A 22,441-nucleotide genomic window follows, 5' to 3' on the forward strand; every position below is an offset into this window, starting at 1 on the left:
ACCCACTGGCCAGGAGCGCGGCGGAGCAGCGTCAGGCATGCAGTCGGGACCCCGGTGCCCCCGCGCGCGGGGAACGCGAGAGGGACAAAGAGTTGGGGCCAAGTTTAAGCTCTGGGCACAGCCAGGCTGGGGCGGGGAAAGGGGAGGGGGGGGGAGATCCCTGGGGCAAACACCTGGATGCCGAAGGTGGAGCGAGGAGGGAGGGCTGCCAGGCTAAGTTACAATCCTGGGGACGGGGAGCTGGCAGGGGAGGGCAGCCAGGCCGATCCCTGCAGAGTGAGTGAGTGGAGGGCAGGCTGGGACTCCTCCGGAAAACAGGCTTCTTCTTCGAGCTCCAAAGCAAATCAAACTGACCTCCCTGTCCTCCCAGGTTCCCGCAGCCCCTCTTGGAAAACTCTTCGCTCTCTCTCTCTCACCAAACTTTGTGCTCCGCTCTGCTCGCTCCGGGGGAGGCTGTGGCGCGGGAAGGGTTAAGCGCGCCCGTCCCAGCTGACAGTCAGCTGATTGGGCCCTGATTGACAGCTCCGAAAAGTTTCCTTGTTTCTATACTATTATGCTAATCGCGGCCGCGCTCGCCGCCTCCCATTGGCCCGGAGTGCCAGTCAATTTCCCATCTGGGCCTGACGTCACAAGCACTATAAAACTCAGCAATTGCTTTAAACTCTTCTTGCTGGATCAGAGGCTTTAAAATCTTTTTTCATCTCCGGGCTGCAGCTCAGGCTGCTCGTCGGCTCGGGTCTTCCCCCCCCCCCCCCCTTTTGCTCTCTCTCTGCCTTGCCTTTCCCTAGGACTTCGCTATTTTGCTTTAAAAAAAAAAAAAAAAAAAAAAAAAAAAAAAGGCAAGAAAGAACTCAACTCCCCCCTCCCTTCCCTCGAGCCCGGCGGCTGCACCTCTCTGTCTTTGCACTTTGCACGGAGAAAGCGCGCGAGGGAGAAAGAGAGAGAGGAAAGAGAAGAACAAAAAATTAAAAAGAGAGCCAGGCAGAAGAAGAGGAGGCGAGAAGCATGAAGTGTTAACTCTCCCCCGTGCCAAGGCCCGCGCCGCTCGCTCGGACAGCCGCCCGCCGCGCCTCCAGCCCCGAGCGGCCGCCGCGCGCGCCCCGCCTGCAGCCCGGCCGGCGAGGCGAGCCCTCCTTATGCAAAGCGCGCAGCGGAGCGGCGAGCGGGGGACGCCGCTCCACCGGCCCGGCTCCTCCGGCTTCGCCGCCGCCGCAGCCCGCGGAGGACCTTTCCGAGCCTGAAGCCGCCGCCGGCTCGGCGCGCACTACAGGAGAAGCAGGCGAGGAGGGGCCGGGGCGAGCGAGCATCTTGGCGTGAGCAGTGGGGGAGGGAGGGCGGACGCGGGGGGCGCGGGCAGGGCGAGGGGGGGTGTGTGTGCGCGCTCGGAGGTTTCGGGCCAGCCACCGCCGCGCGAGCTAGAAGCAACCCCAGCCCGGCAAGCTGGCTCACCCGCTGGCCACCCAGCACAGCCCGCTGGCCCCTCTCCTGCAGCCCATCTGGCGGAGCGGCGGCGGCGGCGGCGGCGGCGGCAGGAGAATGGCATCAGAACTGGCAATGAGCAACTCCGACCTGCCCACCAGTCCCCTGGCCATGGAATATGTTAATGACTTCGATCTGATGAAGTTTGAAGTGAAAAAGGAACCGGTGGAGACCGACCGCATCATCAGCCAGTGCGGCCGTCTCATTGCCGGGGGCTCGCTGTCCTCCACCCCCATGAGCACGCCGTGCAGCTCGGTGCCCCCTTCCCCCAGCTTCTCGGCGCCCAGCCCGGGCTCCGGCAGCGAGCAGAAGGCGCACCTGGAAGACTACTACTGGATGACCGGCTACCCGCAGCAGCTGAACCCCGAGGCGCTGGGCTTCAGCCCCGAGGACGCGGTCGAGGCGCTCATCAGCAACAGCCACCAGCTCCAGAGCGGCTTCGATGGCTACGCGCGCGGGGCGCAGCAGCTGGCATCCGCGGCGGCCGCCGGGGCCGGCGCCGGCGCCTCCCTGGGCGGCAGCGGCGAAGAGATGGGCCCCGCCGCCGCCGTGGTGTCCGCCGTGATCGCCGCGGCCGCAGCGCAGAGCGGCGCGGGTCCGCACTACCACCACCACCACCACCACCACGCCGCCGGCCACCACCACCACCCGACGGCCGGCGCTCCGGGCGCCGGGGGCAGCGCGTCCGCCTCGGCCGGTGGCGGCGCGGGCGGCGGCGGGGGCCCGGCCAGCGCCGGGGGCGGCGGCGGAGGTGGCGGCGGCGGCGGCGGCGGCGGCGGGGGCGCGGCGGGGGCGGGGGGCGCCCTGCACCCGCACCCGCACCACGCCGCCGCGGGCGGCCTGCACTTCGACGACCGCTTCTCCGACGAGCAGCTGGTGACCATGTCCGTGCGCGAGCTGAACCGGCAGCTGCGCGGGGTCAGCAAGGAGGAGGTGATCCGGCTCAAGCAGAAGAGGCGGACCCTGAAAAACCGCGGCTATGCCCAGTCCTGCCGCTTCAAGAGGGTGCAGCAGAGACACGTCCTGGAGTCCGAGAAGAACCAGCTGCTGCAGCAGGTCGACCACCTCAAGCAGGAGATCTCCAGGCTGGTGCGCGAGAGGGACGCGTACAAGGAGAAGTACGAGAAGCTGGTGAGCAGCGGCTTCCGAGAAAACGGCTCGAGCAGCGACAACCCGTCCTCTCCCGAGTTTTTCATGTGAGTCTGACACGCCATCCCAGCTAGCCACCTTGCTAAGTGCTCCGCGGGGGTCCGACTCGGGAGTGGGGCTTGCTACTAGTTCCAGAGCCATGCTGGCCACCACCTCGCCCCCCTTCCCTACCAAGTTTGCCCCCCGCCCCCAGATGTCCCAAACACACACACACACACCCTGCTCCGAGTTGGTGGCGGTGGTGGCTGTTTTTAAATTGGGGAGGGAATGGATGTCTGGCTCATGGATTGCCAATCTGAAAATCTCCATAACTTGGTAGCTTGTTTTTTTTATGCCCCTCCCCCCGGTCCCCTTTGCACAATGTTCAAAGATCTCAGCAGAGTTCTTCATGCTCACCTTTGAAGCCTGCATCATTTACATATGTTTTTTTTTTCTTTTTCTTCTTCAGTTCATGAGCTGGTGTTCCATTTTTCTGTGTGTGTGTTTTTATTTTGTTTGGATTTTTTTTTTTAATTCTACTTTTTGGAGCTTGCTGTGTTGACTTTTTTTTTTTTTCAACCTCTACCTTCAACTCCTTCTCCACCCATCTCTTCTGAGATAAAAGAGGAAAAAAAAGCTAAGATGTTTTGTTTTATTCTCCACCTGAGTTCTTCATGTGAGATTGAGCTTGCAAAGGAAAAAAAAAGTGAAATGTTATAGACTTGCAGCGTGCTGAGTTCCATCGGGTTATTTTTTTTAGCACTGTTACGCTAAAATAGAGAAAAAAAATCCTCATGAACCTGCCACAATCAAGCCTGCATCAGCCTTCTGGGTGTGACTTGTGAGTTTTGGCCTTAGGATGCCAAACCTGAGAGTTCAGTCTGCCATTAAAAAAAAACAAAAACTCATTCTCATCTCATGCATTATTATGCTTGCTCCTTTCTCTTAGCAACGATGAACTATAACTGTTTCAAAAACTTTATGGAAAAGAGACATTATATTAATAAAAAAAAAAAGCCTGCATGCTGGACATGTACGGTATAATTATTTTTTCTTTTTTTTTTCTCCTTTTGGCTTGGAAATGGACGTTCAAAGACTTATGGCATGGCATTCATACTCTTGTTTTATTGCCTCATGACTTTTTTGAGTTCAGAACGAAAAAGTGCAACCCTAGAGCCTTCTCCCCATGAAAGTTTGCATCTGCTCCAAAATTGCTTTGAGTTACTCAGAACTTCAGCCTCCCATTGTAAATGCACTGAAGGCATTCCTTGTCAAAGATGCCAGGATGGGTTAAAAAAAAAATTTAAGTGGCAAACATTCAAGAACTCCTAATGTTTTCTTTTGAGTAAGAATGGCACCCCACTTTGGGGGACTCAAATTTGTGCTGTTTCCGAAAGCAGTCTAAAATTTATTTTTTCAAGAAAAGAAATCTGCCCCGTTATTTTTTTTTGGTTTGTTTTAGTTTTCTTTTTTTTCTTTTTGCTTTTGGTCATTGTCAAATGTGGAATGCTCTGGGTTTCTAGTATATAATTTAATTCTAGTTTTTATAATCTGTTAGCCCAGTTAAAATGTATGCTACAGATAAAGGAATGTTCTAGATAAATCTGAAAAGAGTTAGGTCTGTTTAGCTGTAGATTTTTTAAAAGATTGATGCACTAAATTGTTTACTGTTGTGATGTTAAGGGGGGTAGAGTTTGCAAGGGGACTGTTTAAAAAGTAGCTTATACAGCATGTGCTTGCAACTTAAATATAAGTTGGGTATGTGTAGTCTTTGCTATACCACTGACTGTATTGAAAACCAAAGTATTAAAAGGGGAAACACCCCTGTTTATATCTGTAGGGGTATTTTACATTCAAAATGTATGTGTTTTGTTTTTTTCTTCAAAATTAAAGTATTTGGGACTGAATTGCACTAAGATATAACCTGCAAGCATATAATACAAAAAAAAATTGCAAAACTGTTTAGAACGCTAATAAAATTTATGCAGTTATAAAAATGGCATTACTGCACAGTTTTAAAATGATGCAGATTTTTTTACAGTTGTATTGTGGTGCAGAACTGGATTTTCTGTAACTTAAAAAAAAATCCACAGTTTTAAAGGCAATAATCAGTAAATGTTATTTTCAGGGACTGACATCCTGTCTTTAAACAAACAAACAAAAAAAATGAAAAGTAAATCTTACCACAATAAATATAAAAAAATCTTGTCAGTTACTTTTCTTTTCCATATTTTGCTGTGCAAAATTGTTTTATATCTTGAGTTACTAACTAACCACGCGTGATGTTCCTATGTGCTTTTCTTTCATTTTCAATTCTGGTTATATCAAGAGAAAGAATAATCTACAATAATAAACTGCATTTTTTTTTTTTTTGATTCTGTACTCAGTTTCTTAGCGTGCAGTTTAACTGGGCCCAACACCGCATGTGAAGTGTAAAATGCACCCTTTTACACTTTTCTCCAGAAGAAGGATTAATAGAGGAGTAGGGAGGCGGTAACTCAGGGTGAAGCATAGGCTGTTTGGTGAGGCGGGAGGAGGCCAGTTCCTTTTAATAATTAGCAATATTTAATATAAACATAAATGATGACCTGTCATATTTTACACCCCACAACCCTTCCCCGCTAAAGTTTTCAAAGGAGTTGAGCTATCAGTGCCCTCTGGTGAAAATAAACAACATTCCCAGCCATAGAACAGGGCCTTCCCAGCATGGCCTGAGCATCTGAGCCAGCAGCGTGCCCATGGAGATGAAGATAAGCCGGGAAAATTAGGCATGGCAGAGGTGGCTTGGGTGCCTGTGCATATTACGGCAAAGATCAACGGTGCTCACTTCCGGGCTAAAATTGATTCTTTTTCCCTTCTTCCCTTCCGCGCCAGGATTCTCTTGTTAGCAAGGCCTGACAAGATTTAATATCCACACTTTGGACAAATCAGAGTTGTTTGTGTTTTAACTTTGAAGGTCATTCTTCTTCAATAGGAAAAAAAAGAAAAATCCATCCCTCACTTACAGAACTCCAAGTACATATCTGGGTTTAAGCTCTGTTATTAAATAGTATTTCCCGGTCAATATTTAACAGATGAGCTGGTAATGATTTCAGATCACCTCCGTCCCTGAAATCTGCTCCCCAAAATAATGTCCTGGTGGAATAAAGGGTGTGCTTTGATTTGTGGGTATCTACCCCCCAAAACATGCTGTGTATCATTTGGAAAGTCTTGCGCTACCTTCCCTAACAGCACTGACCTATTTTAAAATGACACAAATTCATGCAACTCTTGGTCAACTTCCCCTAGAATTCTCACACGAACAGAATGTTAGACAAAGCCAATACTGTTTTGAAAATAGAGCGAAGCACCATGACTTTTGCTTTATTTCGTTCTCTGTTTCTTTTTTAAGATAATATTGCAACTCTGACCAAAGGCCTTATTTTGAAGAAAACAGGTAGTGCTTGGCGCTGATGAGTTCTGGCCAGTTTATCATCATGTCTTCCTCCCACCCCCTCCCCGCCCCCCTTTTTGTTTTTCCCATAAACAGCTCATACCCTGTACATTTTGACCTTCCTTTCTGTGCCAGTTCAGATAGGGCTCCCAAATACACATTTAATTTTGCCTAGCAAAAGTTTAATAGTAAACCACTTCATGTGCTAGATGTTAGTTGCTCTCTGCTTCCGAGATTTTTCCCCCCCTTGTCTTTCCTCTGATCCTGACTCCGAGATAGGCCGCCTCCCCCTGAAGAAGCAGAAATGAAGATGTCACTGATGCAGAAAAGCTCAGCATCAGATGACAGATTTTAGGCAAACACATTCTTAAAATAAGAGGGACATGCAGGATGGAGTTATTGTGACGATCTCATGAGGAACGGGACTTGGGAGAAAAAATACAGTTGGGTAACAATTAAGGATTTTGATAGAACCCTACAGGCAGTTCGATATAATAAGAAAGATCTGGCCCAAAACATTAGAAGGCAAATAGAGGGGTGCCAACAAAAACGGGGGTTTGGTGGCTGGCTTTAAGAGGAGGTTAGTGCCTCGTGAAAGGTGTTTTTGGAAATAATTGTTACTGAGAACTTCGAAGTAGAGCCGTGAACACAAATACATGCTTTTTTTTTTTTTTTTTTAAACAAAGAAATCCTAAATTCTGCCTAAGTGTCCCTGTTACAAATAAGTCACTAAATTAAATATAAATATATATATATGATGAAATCTAGCTTTCCCTTTACACTGCATTTGAGTCTTTGTCTAAATAGTGTTCAAATTCCTTTCGTTCCAATTACAGAACTGAGCCCACTCGCAAGTTGGAGCCATCAGTGGGACAAGCTACATTTTGGAAGCCCCAGCAACATGTACTTACCAGTGTATTTCATGAAATGAAATTTATGTGAGAATTGTGCATTAAAAAAAATATATATTGTCAGTAGCCATAGTATTATCTGCAATGGTAGGCTACCACCTGCCCCTGACTTCCGTTGAGTCTCCTTCCTTTTTTAAAGAAAAGATGTTTGCGTTAGAGAACAAGGCTCTTAAATATATAACCTCCGTATTAATCAATTATGCCACTTGTCTGAGGGTCGTCTACACTGACCCGTAGCAAAGCGATCCGGTGCTTGTCGCTTTAAGACGTGCGAAACTGGAATAGGCGCAGTTGTTTTCCAATGTAATATTCGTTTTTTAAAAACCCACTGAAATGTAAAAACATAGATGCATATACATTTATAGGAAGGGAAGGATCCCAAAGGTACCGGCTAGCAGTTGTAAAGCATATGTAGACATGCGCTCTCAATAGTACTTTTTCACGCTTCATTGTTTCCCTGGCAGATAATTTCACCAAGAAGAAAAAATATATATATTTGACTCACCCTTCTACCCCTTCACCCCCCTTCCCCAAAGCAGATGCCATGGGCAGAAGCTCTAGCAGAGCCTGGCTTTCTCGTAGGCCCCAGCTAATGTTGTATGTATCAGTGATGTCAAACGTGTTTATTTATCAGACTCAGCCATAAATGAAAACAATGTGTAGCAAAATACCAAGTGCAGTCAAAACACACACCCTCCTTGTGTGCTTTTCCCCCCTCCCCCTTTTTTTCTGTCCCCATTCACGAGATGACTTCTCCTTAATTTCCCTGCTCCTTGTATGTTTCCTTTCTCAAAACCATGTCATAACTTTTTACAACGCATCTGCCACATTAATAAGAGCAGCATCAAATAGGCAGCGATTCCACTTCCTGATCGTGGGGAGGAAATGATGCCTCAATATCATATTTATTTATCTGTCTCCATGCCATAACCACCCGGGACCCCTTTCCACACAGGCCACTGTCAAGGGGGAAATGCCCTATATTTATTACTGAATGTAAGATCCTAAAGCTCTGATCGTTTTGCCCTTATATCTCCCTCCCCCCTCCCCACTCCCCCACCCCCCGTAGTTATTTTTATTTAGTGGCAACGATTCTAGATCCTTCTGTTCTTAAACAGGACTTCCCCTTGCCAAGCCACCAGCTTTCCTGCTAAGTGCAGCGAGCAGAGGGCACATGGCAGCCACCCTCGCAAACACGGGGCACAGCTGTCACAGTAGCTGCATTCCTAGCATTTCCCTCCACTAAATAACCCAAGCTGTTGTGACACACGCAGAGGTTCCCAAGTGCAGGGCTGGGGGTGGGGGTGTGGGGGTGTGGGGGGCTGAGGGAGCTTTTGCTGTTGCTGTTGGCTTTGTGAAGGCCAACTTACTTCTGTACCCACACACGCTTGGCTTCCTAAAATGTAGTCCTCCGGTATTCTAGGCCGATCAATAAATGTAAAAGTCGGCTTGCTACACGGGTTATGTCTATTTTTTTTGCCTGTCAGTAGTTAACTGACACAGGTTGGAAGACGGAAAATACATGAGTGACAACCTTCAGCCGTTTGATTTCCGTGTCAGGAGAACGCACAGCCAGGCTCCGGGGCCTTGCTCCTCAGAAACATCCGATAAGACTCCCGGCTTGAGATTGCTGAGTTGCAAGGAAATGTGTGTGTGTGTGTATATATATATATATATATATTTTTTTTTTAAATAACAATTTTGCCCTTCTATGAAGAAAAGTCTTTCTCTCTCTCTCTCTCTCTCTCTCTCTCTCTCTCTCTCTCTCTCTCTCTCTCTCTCTCTCTCTCTCTCTCTCTCTCTCTCCTTTTTTTAGGGAAACTTTCTCTATGACGATACGTTATCATGTTTGTGCCAGTTCTGATTATCCCTCAGGATGCTGCATGAATCATTAGGAGTGGGTGCCTTGTAGTTTGAAGGGAGAAAAAAAAACACAAGAGGAACCCTGAAGTTTGTTTTCACTCTGAGCCCATCCTAAATTTAGAAGATGTCCCAAGTCCAAGGCAGAGCACACAGCAGCCCTCAGGGAGGTGGTCTAGGGCCCGGCTGTGGGCATCAGCTATTGTTTGTTTGTTTTTGCATTTGTTTTGAAACCAGAGCCAGGGCCTTCACCCACCTTCTGATAACACTGCACTTGTCACTTTTGATATAAATCTTCAAAAATGGAGACATCCAGCGGCCCCAGAAAAGAGGAATTCTCTCCCATCCTTGCTCTGCCCCGGCTCCGGAACAAACCCAGCTCTGTCTTAGCATTTTTGTCTCGAGCGGGGGTAGAGGACAGGGTGAGAGGATTTCAGTCTCGCAGGCTGTCTCATGATTGTCGGGGCATAAAGAAGTACAGTCCTGCAACAATGTGGGAACATCTTTACCCTTTAGAGAGAGGGACAGAACAAGAAACAAAGCAAGTCAAATTGCTGTGCACGAAGGCGGAGCAAAATCCCCCGGGCGGGCTCCGGCCTCCTGCACAGTCTGTGGGAGGTGAGAAATGGGGGGACCCAGAGAGAAGGGAGAGGGGGACCTCCAAGGGACAGTCCCAGGAATAACCCTGGGAATTCACTTGCTCACTAGGTGAAGTCTGATCTGGGATCCACACGCCAGATGCAAACAAGGTTCGGCTGCCTGTGTCTTTCAGATAGGCTCACGTGGGTTTCCTTTTTGAAAATAATGTTAGAGATCAAACCCAAATCGGGGGGAAACTGTTCATGTCTTCACTTCGAGGCATTTACAGACATATCCGTCTGTGACTTCAGGGCGGTGATGTTTTAGACCGTCGGGCACATTATACCGATGTTTATGTGGCCACCACAATGGGTTGGATGGCCTCGTGACAGTTTTTATTGTTTACATTTGAAAGGCTCTTGCCTGTGTGTTTCCCATAAGTTGGCCCACTATAACCAGGCCGAGACAGAAAGAACACACCCGCAGCACACCAAATTAACATTTTTATGTGAATTTGCTTCAGAGTTGGACAGCTTTAAGAAACTCACAAGACATATTTTCCACCAAGAAGCTAGGGTTGGAATGAACATAATCATCCACTGAGCACCTCTCTTCTTGTTTAAAAAAAAAAAAAAAAAAAAAAAAAGTCATTTTTTCCCCCATTCTTTTTGTTGAATAACAATTTTTTTTTCTATAATTAGGATTCTGGATTGCAAAATCGCATCCCTCCCTTCACAGATTCTTGGATCTTTTCTTAGGATTAGAAAGGGGCCTTCATTCAAAAAGGGAGGACGAGGGAGGGGTGTCTGTGGAGATTTGGGAAGGGAGGGGAGGAGAGGAAATAGTTCTGTGTTCAGCCCCCACGCCCCAAGTCCCCACACAGCCCGGGCCTGGATGTGAGCTGCACACTGGGGTTTTGGATTGAGTTTCTCTATTCTAAACATTCTGATCACCAGCCTTGAGCGTTTCCACACTAAGATTCCAGAGAGCTGCTTTTCCTCGTGGCTGGTTCTTTCGGGTGGGGACTAAGAGAAGTCGGGAAATCAGAGAGAGCTGGGCAGGGAGGACTGAAAGCCGCTCCCCTGAGAGATTCCCCAAGGAGGATGCTTGTGAAGGGGGCCCTGGGCTGAAGAATCGGGTCAGCGGTGCAGATGCCCATTTTGCAACGCAGACTTGCTCCGTAGCCTCGTCCACCTCCGGAGGCCTGGACCCATGGGTTTCTGGCCTTCGTTGGCAGGTCTCCTGCAGGAAAGCAGGTCTGAGGATGCCAAGATGCCAGGAAACCCTGAAAGAGGCCCAGAAGAGTGGAGAGAGAGCTGGAAGATGTGGCTGTGCAGGGCCCATGAGAGTATTACCAAGAGAAGCCCACCTTGGCTTATGACCGCCATTTGCCAGGGGTCACCTCTAGGCGGTTCCCAGGGCCCCTGCATCCAACTAGGAAGGGTCTTTTTGTAGGGTGACTGACAAGCCCTGGCCAACCCCAAGATCCCAGAAGTCCCGAAAACAGTGATGTCCTGAGCTCCCAGGCTCCAGCCTCTTAACTGCCCGACCTCTGTGCCATTCCAGTGTTCTCTCTATCATTTTTCTCCTGCCTGGTCCCCCGGGGGCCCTCAGAGACTCCGAAGTCAGTACTTGAGTCAGTACTTGGACCCATTTCATCGCACCTGCCCCAGACAGAGGCGAGTGTGGGGAGCAGGGCCTGCAGCTGCTCTGGGAGAAGGGTAGGCACATGATCTGGGTGTTTAATGCTGGCTGGAGCTTCTGATGCCAAGGAAGAGCCTGGAAGCCCAGCCCGGAATGAAGGCGATGAAGGCAGGGAGGATACTGAGATCGCCCCTTCTCCCAGTTTCCATGCGTTCCCAACCCCCCCCCCCTTTTCCCCTCCCCCAAACACTTTCCCCTCTCACCAGCTTCCTCCTTATATATTAATATATCTGCACTGCTGGGCCCATCCACCCTGGGCATCACCTTGGCTCCTGTTGGCCGCATTGAGTAGGGCCAGGTGTGCCCCTCATCCTGGGGGTTCCTGGGAAGGCTGCCAGGTGTGGAAGGACAGGGGCTGGACAGAAGGGATGGGTCCCAGCAGCAGACTGAGGTCATGGCGTTGTCCCTGCGTAATGGCCTGGCTGAGACCCCAACACAGCAGCTGTGCTCAGAGGCCCGGAGGCCTGCGGGCTCAGAAGCTAGCCGGGGTGCCCTTCCAGATGCCCCAACACTGCCTCGGTGCCAGGACCCCGAACTCCCTGTGTCCACACCCCAGCAAAGGACTGGGATTTGTACTGGAATTTGGTTTAAGATTTCCAAGAGAACTGTCCCAGCCACAGCCAGCAGCGCTCACAGGGACATCAATACTAGCTGCTCCGCTGCTCTCCCAGATGGGCACCTGGAGGGAGGGAGGGGGATTGAGCCCCGGAAGGCTCTGCCCTTCACCTTGGGATCCCCCAGTCCTCCTTCCAGCTGCCTAGGAATCCTCTGTAAATAAGACCAGAGCCTCCAGATCACTGGATTTTTATTTTATTTTATTTTTTTTACTTCATTCATTTTCCAGCCCATTTTCCAGATCTATCTGGTTAGAAATGGAGGAAGGAGGAAAAGAGAAAGAAAGGAGGATATGCCAAAAGCCAGTTTTAAAATCTTTACAGAAATCTCCATGTGGCTGGGGTTTTCTGTGGTAGTTTGATGCTCATTATAAAGGAAAGCAGGTCAAGCAAACTTTATGAGAGTTTTGCCAACCGCTCCAGCATGAGGCTTTGCTTGCATTCGGGAATTTAACACAGTTGCAGTCGGATCTCAGGGACTCAGAAACGGTTTTAAGAGGCCAAACTTTAAAATGATTCATTCAGAAAGGAGCCCTTCCCTGGAGGGGCTTTTGCTTATAGGGACTCTCAGGTTTTTAGATCTTGGACTACGGAGGAGTTAGGCAAATATCTTTGTGCCTTCTAAAATCTCTTTTTTTTTTTTTCCTTCTTTTTCTTTCTCTCGAGGAAGGATTTATTAATATTCATATAAATATGCTGAAACTAAAAGTTAATGATCTCAGCATCCAAGACACTTATACTGTCAGATTATACTAAACTCCTTGTGGAAGGGAATGGGGGGGAAACCCGAGGTAATCATCTGAGATTAAATCTGTTCAAAATGACGTCTGACGCGTTCTGTATTCAGGCAGTGACTCCAACGTATTTTTTTTTTTCATCTGCCATTTATCTGTCTATCTATCTCCTATCTAGCTATCATTTATCTAGCGATCTCTAGAGCTCTTTAAAGTAACATTGCAGAGGAGGAAGCTATTAAAAGATAAATCTGCAGTTCCTTACATTATGAAATAAAAATAAACACACGACAGGGCGAATCAGTCTACTCTATATTTTGGTAGGCACGGGCAGAGCATAGCCTGAAATGTCAGTCTTAGCATGATCCATCCATAAAACCTCAGCCCCCCTTAGCAGGACTCCGGCCAGCTCCTCCGGGGACACGGGCTGACCTTCCGTTGCGCATTGTCAGGGGCCACTGATCATGATGTTTCCCTGCTTTTAAAGACTTTGAAAGTCTTCCTCGGAACATCACTGCACATTCCTATGCTATTCAAAAATATTATATAATTATTAGATAAATAGATCCAATTGTCAGAGGCTCTGTGCTGGCAGACATCTGGCCTGGACTGCGCCATAGTGGTCCAGCTCAAAAATCTCTTTCGCTCCCATGCGAGACCCCCTGCCCGCAGCACGCTTCTTCTGAGACTAGCCCCCCGGGTGAAGGCGATGAGAACAGAGAAACCACAATGCCTTTTGGCCTCTGCTCGGGTGTGCAAACAGAAATCTCTTCCCCCCCCCCCCTCCTTTCTGCAAGCGAATGCTTCAATAACAGGATGGGGCCCCCAGGTAGCCAGAGAGTAGAGGTCATCTTGAGGAAAATGACACCAGTCATCTAAAGAGGACATCTACTTTATGAGATTTCAGGCCAGATGCCAAAGATCACATTTAATGAGGCCTGATTCGTTTTCTCCAAAAATAACAAAGACTGTCAGTGAGATGGTCAGGAAGGCGAAGGGGCATTTTTTGCAAAGCCTCTCTCTGTTCAATTATTGCTTTGTAATATTTTTCTAAAATTGAAAAATGCCTCCTAAGTATATGATCTCATGTAAATATCCCTTGCAGAAGCTTAACATATGTTTGCAATGCCCCAGAGGAGTTACAAAAATACTCTCTCCTCGATCTCTTAAGCTTTTAAACCCCATTCACTTGCGTTTCTAAAAGAATCTGATGTTTCTAAAGATTTTTGTAAAAAAAAAAAAAAAATAATAAGTAACCTTATATAGGAAGATTTTTTTTGTTGTTGTTGTTGTTTTTTTAGATTAGCCATTTGAACTCCAAATGGAGAACAATTGATATTAATGATAACCCTTCCAGGTTTTATATCTTCAGCATGGTTCTTGTTTCTTTTTTTTTTTTCTTTTTTTCTTTTTTTCTGGCATAGAAATAATACACGTGGCAAAAGATTAATGTATCCTGTTACATGAAGAAGAGTAGTTTGTACCATAAGATTTTAAAAGCATTTTTAATGGGAAATGTGAAGGAAAGCTTGTAATATACTTGGAGTGGCTCTGACAGATACAAGAGTACAGACTTGTATATCTGTTTTGATGCATCCTCAGAACATTTAGAAAAAGGGCATTTGAAATAATCAGAAATTACACAAAGTGGAAATTTAAGTAAAGAACGATTCTGTGCTCAGTTATGCAGCCTACAGATCTTAGCAGATGTAGGAGTGTAGTGTATCTCTCTGTGCACATCAATTGTAGGGTAATCCGAATAAAAAGGGGGGGATTAAATTAAAAAAAATACTGAATATCCAAGTTGGAAAAAAATTAGACCAACTTACCCGTGTATCGCAATTACTGTACACAGATTTTCTGTAGCCATGTTGAATTTTTAAAATTAGATTTTAAATATATTTTGACAGTCTGAACTTGTACAGGGTGACTAACTATAGGGAGAAATGACAGGTCTGCTTTGTTATTAAACTGCTGTCTGGAAAATATTGGACTCCGTACAGTAAGTGATAATTATTTTGCCACTTACATTAGTATGGCTAATAGCAATAAGGGGTTTTTTTGAACCATAGAAAGCTAACTACTTTGAATTACTGTGCTTTGTTATTCACTGTGAAGCAAAAAGCCCTTTTTTTTTTTTTAAAGCAACCTCATTTTCATATTACTGTTCTAAGCATTCCCTGCTACTAATTTAAACAGAGAGGAAGTTAATAAATACAAGGGTGGTATCTAAATGGTTCCATTTGTTAAGAGAACATTTGCAATTAAGGTCAGCGGTACCAGCAGAAGAGACCAGAGCAGTGAAGGAGGAAGGGGACGTAGAAGAGGATATGCCCTGACTGTGTGCCAGCCAAAGCAGAACCAGTTTGGTTCTCTGAGGGACGGTGATCTATGAGCATCCTCAGAGACCACCCCGCCCCACTGTGAACCCAAATTTGCTCAGTTCTCAGTTTCCAAGCTGACCCAGGCTGCCAGGCCAGTGGGTATCACTGTCTCCGACTCCCTGGGGTGGGAGCCATGGCCAGAGCTTCGAAGTGACCTTGCATAGCAAGCCATTCCCTTCCATACAAACCCCTCCTCTGGCAGGGCTGAGGCCAGGACGCCAAAGCCAGTGGGACGAAATCACACTCTTCTTTTGGTCTCATTCTGCCCTTTTCAGAGATAGTTAGGCTGCCTTTAACGTACTGTCTTTGAAGCTCTCTGCGTGGTTATTAATGACCCTTTGTTTATTTTAATATATTTACTGAATCAGGTACCCAAGGGAATCCTCTACATCAGTGATGTGAAAGCTCCCGTTGCCTGAAGTCAAAGAGGTACATCTTGCTTTCTAATTTGCATGTGCCTGCGTTACTGAGTTTTCCGTGAGGGGGAAAGCGAGCGAGAGCAAGGAATGCTGATCGCTCTCGGGGTGTGAAAAGCTCCTGTTTCAGTCCTGCCAGTTCGTGGGTTTCACAAGTGGCAGAAACAGTGACACCGGGGGAAGGGAAGTGATGCAATATGTGTGAGCAGCATGCAAGCATTTCTGTGTTTATTTCGTTCCATAGGTGTGGCATACAGAGTCATTAATCCAGTTGGAGTAAATCTCAGAGCTTTAGTCTGGGCATCAGTCTATGGACAAGCAAAGAGCCAGCTAGTCCCTCTACCTGAGAAGTTGGGGAAATCTGTCCAGCTGGTGCCCAAACCCGGGGTTCATGGACATTTCTAATCTACAGTCTCCTGTCATTCCCTCCATACTCACATTTGGGAAATTCAGGATAATTGCAAAGCATGAGATGTCCCCCTTCTGCATGCCAATGTGACTAGGAGTTACTCTCTGCTTCACTTGGAGCAGACAAAGAGGGGAGGAGATGGGCAGGAGGCAGAAGTCGGATTTTCATCTATAAAAAAAAAAAAAATGAAATGAAGCTTTTTAAATGGGTTTTTCAATGCCAAATATCCCGGTGTGAATTTAATTATGAATCCTCTTCATTCAGAGAACTAGATCAACACGCTTACACCAATAATTATTGAGTGTCAACCTGTTATGTATACGTGTCACCTCTCATTGGCTAATAGAAAGAAGTTTGATTTTTTTTTTTTAATTGAAATTTTTGCCTGCTGAGAAATGTGCATGAAATACAAAGTTTTTGTTTTCTAGAGAAACTGAGAAGGCAAACATCACAATGTTGAACTGCAACCTTTGGCAGAGGAGAAAGTTTCACGATCCAGTGAATTTAGAGTTTCCGAAAACAAAGCCCCATTTCCCCGCAGTATTTCAAAAATGATATCTGAATTCTTACTTTTCCATGCTGCTGTTATATTATGAGAATCTTTGAATTGCTGGGTTGTGAATATTTAACATGGTTTCTTTCCGAGGCTTATACAAAATTAACATTTTCTTTAACAGTTCTCATACATAGATTTTAACTCAATGTATCCCTTTGGGATTAATTTGTGTGTCCATGTGTGTGCATGCAGTACCAATACTTAATTCCTTCCTTTTGTGTTCACTTCTTTTATCCTTGTCTTTATAATTGAAATTTGAAAGCCATCTATTAAATATGATGATCTATGTCCACCAGCCAGTTTTGTAACATCCATTTTGAGTAAAGAATTAATGAACTTTTAAGGCAAGGTTCACGCCGGTCCTGGCCTCCCTGGTAATATTTCATATAAGGTTACTGGTGGGAGAGAAATCAAATTTCAGCTGCAAACATGATTGACAGCTGAGAGCAAGCAAGAGAAAGGCATTTGGCCAGATGGGGAATTTGGGGAGGGAAGAAGACAATTCCTCAAAGTTACTCTGTGATATTAGATATTATAAACTGATATATGAAAAGCTCAATACTTGATACTCTTGGGAGAGTTAGTTTATTTTTCAGAAAGTCACTTTGGTTAAGGGATTTCAGCAGTGGAAGCCAAAAATGGAAAGCCACTCGCTTTCTGCTCTCTGGGTAATTGCAACTCTGTACAGCTTTGTGGCTTATTTCTGGCAATTTCTTTGGCTAGAGTATGAAAATTAAATCACAAGCCATTTGAGAGGCCATTTAATTACGCTTCATTTAGTCTTAGAAATACAGTCTAGATTATATTATGGTTCTTGAGCATATTACAAAATATCCTAAGTGCTATCACACACACACAAAAATAAATTCTCCATTCTGTAGCATCACTTGATCCCCACTACTATTTTCCATTAGCTTAACATACACAAAATATCAAAATGCATGATTTGTCCTGAGGACAGATCTCCTAACATAAAGATCCACAGAGACCATCACACACTGTATTTGATGTAAACTTTCCCATGGCACCATCTTTGGGTAAGGTGTGATGTTAGTTAGCATCGCTGCCATGGGAACAAGTCATGTTGTTTGGCTCTAATACCAAGGATGCTTTTGGAGTTCACCTTAAAGGCTGTCTCTTACCTAGGCTGCTCAAAAGGAGATAACACAACTACTCATGGTTTACACCAACGTTGAAGGCGGGCCTTCAACACCCATTCTTTCATTTCGTGTGAAACACTAATTCAGAAGGTGGTGCTATTGGGACCGTGGCCTGCTCAAGTCTGTGCTATGCTCATTTCAGATGTTCCTGACATTAGCTAAGACCCATCCGGACACAACTAAGCTTTACAGAGCAGCTTCCGCCAGGGCAGATGGGATACAGACGTAGGGGAGAGGCCTGTGGCAGCCTCTCTGTCTCCTATGGGAGAAACTGATGGAACTCCTGGGAACAGCACCTCCTGGGCTCTGAGTAGCCATCAGTATTTTTTCCCCCTGGTCTTACCACCAGCAGCGCGGACGTGCTTCATCCTGATTGTATCTATCCAGCTGTGAAGGCTTTATTATTGTATGAACAGGGATAAAAACCAAAACATCCCCCACCCCCAAACAGTAAAAGCCCTCAGACACCTTGTTTCTCTTTTGTTAGAACTCGCCTTCCCACGCTGCCCGTAATCCTCCAGAAATAAAACGCAAGCATGGTTTCTCCATGCCGTGTGTTGATGTGGATGCCTTAGCCCAGCTATTCAATTCCAGTGTCAAACTTAAGGTGTCGTAACCTTGTTTCCCTTGCAGAGCGCATCAAAATATTTTAACAGAAATGGTGAATCGGGTGTCCTCATTCGAAGGACGCGTGAAAAAAACACAGACTTTGGATTTCGGGCGCCTCTGTCTGAAAAGCCCAGGTGAAAGCAGTGGACGATCTTAACTCTCTGTCTTCACTTCAGGCCCCTCGGGTCTTAAACACTCAGTCTTTAGAGCGAGTCCCCTCCTGGGAGACAGCGGAGAGTAGGATGCTGCGGTGCGTGCAGATTTGGAGAGGGGACCGATTGATCCATCACAGCTCCCATGAGTGCACCCTCAGCAAATGACATCAGTGTGTGTGTTGGCACTGAGAAAAGAAGAGGAAATAATTACGTTTAAAGCGTTTTATTACTGGGGCTTGCCCAGTTGTTTGCTGTTGCTTGTTTGTTTATTTAGAGTCCGCTCCCCCAGCCGCCAGCCCACCCTCTTCCTGCCAGGCTGTTTTCCTTTCTGTGGGCGCTGGCCCACTCCTGAGCTGATTTCATCTATTAATTATAGCAGGGCAGGTACCGAGTAACGAGCCTAATGATGCCATATGCACTCATATTATTTTTAGTCATCTCTAGGATACTACCGAAGGGGACAACTTGAAGAAAGAAATACTGTGCATGTAGGGGAGTGGGAGTGGGGTGGGGAAAGGAAGGAGGGATTTTTGCCAGAGTACAGCACTCATTACTTAAAACTAAACGATGCTTCTGTAAAGAGCTTTTGTTTTAAAAGCACATGCTCAGTCACCTGCCAGAATCTCAGATTTACTGCTCCCGCTCACCGATGCCAATATTGAAACTCCCTTCACCTGCCACTTGCTGAGTCTTTCATTTCCTCGATCCCAAAATTACTGTAGGGTCCTCGTTTAGGGTCTGTGTTTTTTTGTTTGTTTATTTTTTGTTTGTTTGTTTTTGCTTTTCCTGGCACCAAATGAAATGATTAGCAATAAATGAGCTTAAGTAGAAGGGCTGGGTTTGCTTTTTATTTTTATTTTTTTACAATATTTGGAAAACTCTGGGACAAGGACAAGCCAGTGGGAAAATTTGGTGGGCTGCTCTTTCCAGCATTGACAGGAAATATAATAAAGCTATTAACATTCACACAATTTCAGATGGGAAGTAATGCCCACTGGGGAGCAGGGGAAAGCAGTTTCAGAACTGTGGGAATTACAGGTATTGTCCCCTGAGACAACAGAGCTACCGATGGGTATAAGCCACTGGAAGATATTAACACCTAATTAACCATCCAGGGTGCGTCCTGCTACCATGTTTCCCCGAAAATAAGACATCCTCCGAAAATAAGACCTACTTACAGGTTTCCTTCTGAGTGAAATATAAGGCATCCCCCAAAAATAAGGCCCCCCTAGGCTAAACATGAGAGATTTGGTCCACTGATTCTGAAAGAATTGGAGTCACAAGAAATTCACCAGGAAATTCAGGAATTGGATTGTTATGATGATGTTCCAGAAGATGATGACATGATTGTCATTGAATAAATGAGTAAATTCTTGATGCTGTAGGATTCACAGTTTGTCTGGTTTGTGTTGACAACTACCGTGCTACCGTACCGTACACAGGTAATAAATTTCCTTTATTTTTATTTAACAATGTGTACCGTATTCTTCTTCATGGAAAAATAAGACATCCCCTGAAAATAAGACCTAGCGCATCTTTGGGAGCAAAAAGTAATATAAGACACTGTCTTATTTTCGGGGAAACAGGGTACTTAATCACAGGTGAGGTGAGAATGACAGAAGAGAAAGGAAGGGGGAACACTGGTTGGGTTTTGTTTGCCCTTCCCTCCATAATATGATCTAACAGAGTTCTTACAAGCAGCCAGTGAGGATTTCTTATGAGCTATTTGGGTCTATTGAAAAACACAGCAAGTTCATTTGCTAGCAGGTAGGCAGTGCAGGCTAGGATGAAATTGTTCTGAAATTGACTTGGAGATCAGGCTCCTTTACACTGGATCCTACAAAGTTTCTTTCTTCTTCCCTGGCTCCTGCCAGCAGAACTTTAGGAGGGGGTTTGTAATAATTTAAAGGGATTCTGACACCAGAGTTGATGCCCCCAAAGTTAATCAAAAGAGAAGTGTTTTGTTACCGATAGCAGATCATTCAAAAGCTTGAATCTATACTGCTATGGCGTGCCTCCCGCTTTTTTATGTTTTAAAATGAGGTTTACTCCTGATGTACAGGAAATGGGAGCAAGCAGACACAGGGTTTCTGATTGGGCTGAAGAATTGGAATAGTGAGAAGTGAATGTTCTGTTTACTTTCTTTACTCGTCTTCCTTATGTTCCTCCTCCTCTCTCTCTCTATTGGAATGATTAGAATCCTTTCAAAAAATTGGAAGGTGCACAGGATGGTTGGACCGTGTTTGGAAGCATGCATCACACTTTAGAAAGCCATGCGGGTCTGCTGGGAAGGCTGAGGCATGGCTTTCCTCTCTGCAGGAGGGTAGACAGATCAGACATTCCTTCCCTGGTGCTGGCCTTTGAGATCCAAGCTAAGAACTGCTTTCTCACTCTTTGTTCCAGTGGGTAGCACATACTTGAAATTAGGTGCTGATGTTCAACGGGCTGCTTTGTTTGTTATTGGATTTCCCAGATATTTTGTTTCTCTTTCTCCTCTTTCTCTCCTCTGAAAGCCTGGACGCTCTCTCTCACATTGCCTAGTTACTACAGTGGTCGGCAAACTCATTAGTCCACAGAGCCAAATATCAACAGTACAACGATTGCAATTTCTTTTGAGAGCCACCTTTTTTAAACGTAAACTTCTTCTGACACCACTTCTTCAAAATAAACTCGCCCAGGCTGTGGTATTTTGTGGAAGAGCCACACTCAAGGGGGGCTTTCGAGCTGCAGTTTGCTGACCACAGGCCTAGTAGCAGGAAAGTGCCTAGTGCACGGGGCTGGCTCAAGCTTTACCAGGTGTGTTTGGAGGGTGGAGCCTGGGTTCCTCCTCCTGATGAAGCACCCAGTGTGTGATGAGGGCTTAGGAGGCCGTGCTACTCAGGGCGGGGCTCCCTGCTGCCTCCAGGAGGTGGCTGTGCCCTGGAGGCTTCTTAGGCTTAGAATCTTGCTCTTTTCCTGGACACTGGGCTTTCCTATAGGCTCAGGGGGCAGTTTACAATGTTACTTCTGTGTGCTTTGATATTTGCTTACTTAGTAGCATCCTGACCTGATCCTCTTCTAACGGACAAAAAGATCAGTGCTCACAAAATAGCAGAAATAGTGTGAAGTGGCGGTGCTATTCAACCTCCCTATAGATTTGCAGGCGGGTAATAGCCCCAGCTCCCCAATTGAGCTGGTGTGATTTGAGTTGGAGGGTTTGGCCCTTGACCCCGGAAGTAAAGTGCGAGTCCACCTGCCTCGCTGCCCGAAGGCCGGAAGCTGCAGCTGTCGGGCCAGAGCAGAGTTTTTTTCGGAGGCGGGGTGCAGGTCGCCATTCCAGAGAAGAAAGCACAAAGTAAGGACTTGTTTTTATTTCTTTTTCCTCCTGTTTTATTCGAGCTGGTGGATACTGGTAGTGACAAACTTCCCACCCCCGTTTTGGGGAAAAATTGAGCGTTGAAGGCATTGGTTAGCAAGGCACGTGGGGCAGGGTTTGGGGTGGCAGCGGGCCCCGCCGGGCGCATTTATCTGCCTTCACTCAGCATTTCACAGCGTCGCCCAAAGTCGCCGTCCTCAGGGCATCATGGCCTCTCACCAGCAAAAGGGCACCTGCCTCACATGCCAGGGTTCGCTGGTCCGATTTTCACTTTGGGAAGGACGGCCGAGTGCGTGATTTTGTTGTAAATGTGTCGAGTTCTTTCCAGACCTCTTGAGGACGCAGCTTTTCCGGGAATGCATCTTTTTACTATTTCTTTAAATTTAATTGGGATCAGGCAATTGCTGGTGTATTTATTTATTTATTTATTTATTTACCCCCCTCTCTTTCCCCCTCCTTCTCTCCCTTTCTTCCCTCCTTCTTTCCTTTTTTTCTTTTTGCTACATATAGCAAGGAGCAATGAAAGTGACTTGTAATTTATAATCAAAGTTTGGTGTCACTGAACTATAACTGGCTTTGGGATTTTGCTGATAAAATAAATATTTGGGGGAAAAACGCACCTAGCAATGAGGCTTGTACAGTAGAGGCTTGTCAGTACACACACACACACACACACACACACATACACACATATATGTGTGTATGTGTGTGTGTGTATGGGAATGTATAGGCAAGTATATTCTTCATACTGGCCTTGGAAAAGCATCGTGCAGTGCCGTGCTTTTCTGTAAGCATCTGAGCATGAGGATACCCCAATACGAATGTAAGCACATTTTCTTTAATGAGCTTCTAATTTGGCTTTTAAACTCCCTTCGTAATTCACATTAACTTACTTCTCCAGTTATATTATTTTTGCACTAAAGAGTCAGCGTTTACGTGCTCGGATTCCGGGTGT

General features: G+C 46.3%; 1 protein-coding gene across 5 annotated transcripts in view; it reads left to right on the forward strand.

The window, feature by feature from the left end:
• The first annotated feature begins 636 nt into the window (after positions 1 to 636).
• MAF (MAF bZIP transcription factor) overlaps positions 637 to 22,441 on the forward strand; it is a 343,929-nt gene continuing 322,124 nt past the window's right edge. For 2 of the 5 annotated variants that reach the window (XR_006741849.1, XM_036440622.2), the window contains exons 1-2: positions 637 to 2,675; positions 15,195 to 15,255. Coding sequence is in view for 4 of the 5 variants with exons in the window: in XM_036440622.2 (XP_036296515.1) it covers positions 1,537 to 2,675; positions 15,195 to 15,228 (1,173 nt within the window). In the remaining variant the exon portion in view is untranslated. Of the gene's footprint in view, positions 2,676 to 3,076; positions 4,978 to 6,876; positions 7,083 to 15,194; positions 15,256 to 16,079; positions 16,513 to 22,441 lie in introns of those variants that run through there. The other 3 variants (XM_036440620.2, XM_036440618.2, XM_036440623.2) reach the window with 3 other exon arrangements.

The sequence above is a fragment of the Pipistrellus kuhlii genome, unplaced genomic scaffold (genome assembly GCF_014108245.1).
Source record: "Pipistrellus kuhlii isolate mPipKuh1 unplaced genomic scaffold, mPipKuh1.p scaffold_m20_p_17, whole genome shotgun sequence".
NCBI lineage: Eukaryota > Metazoa > Chordata > Mammalia > Chiroptera > Vespertilionidae > Pipistrellus > Pipistrellus kuhlii.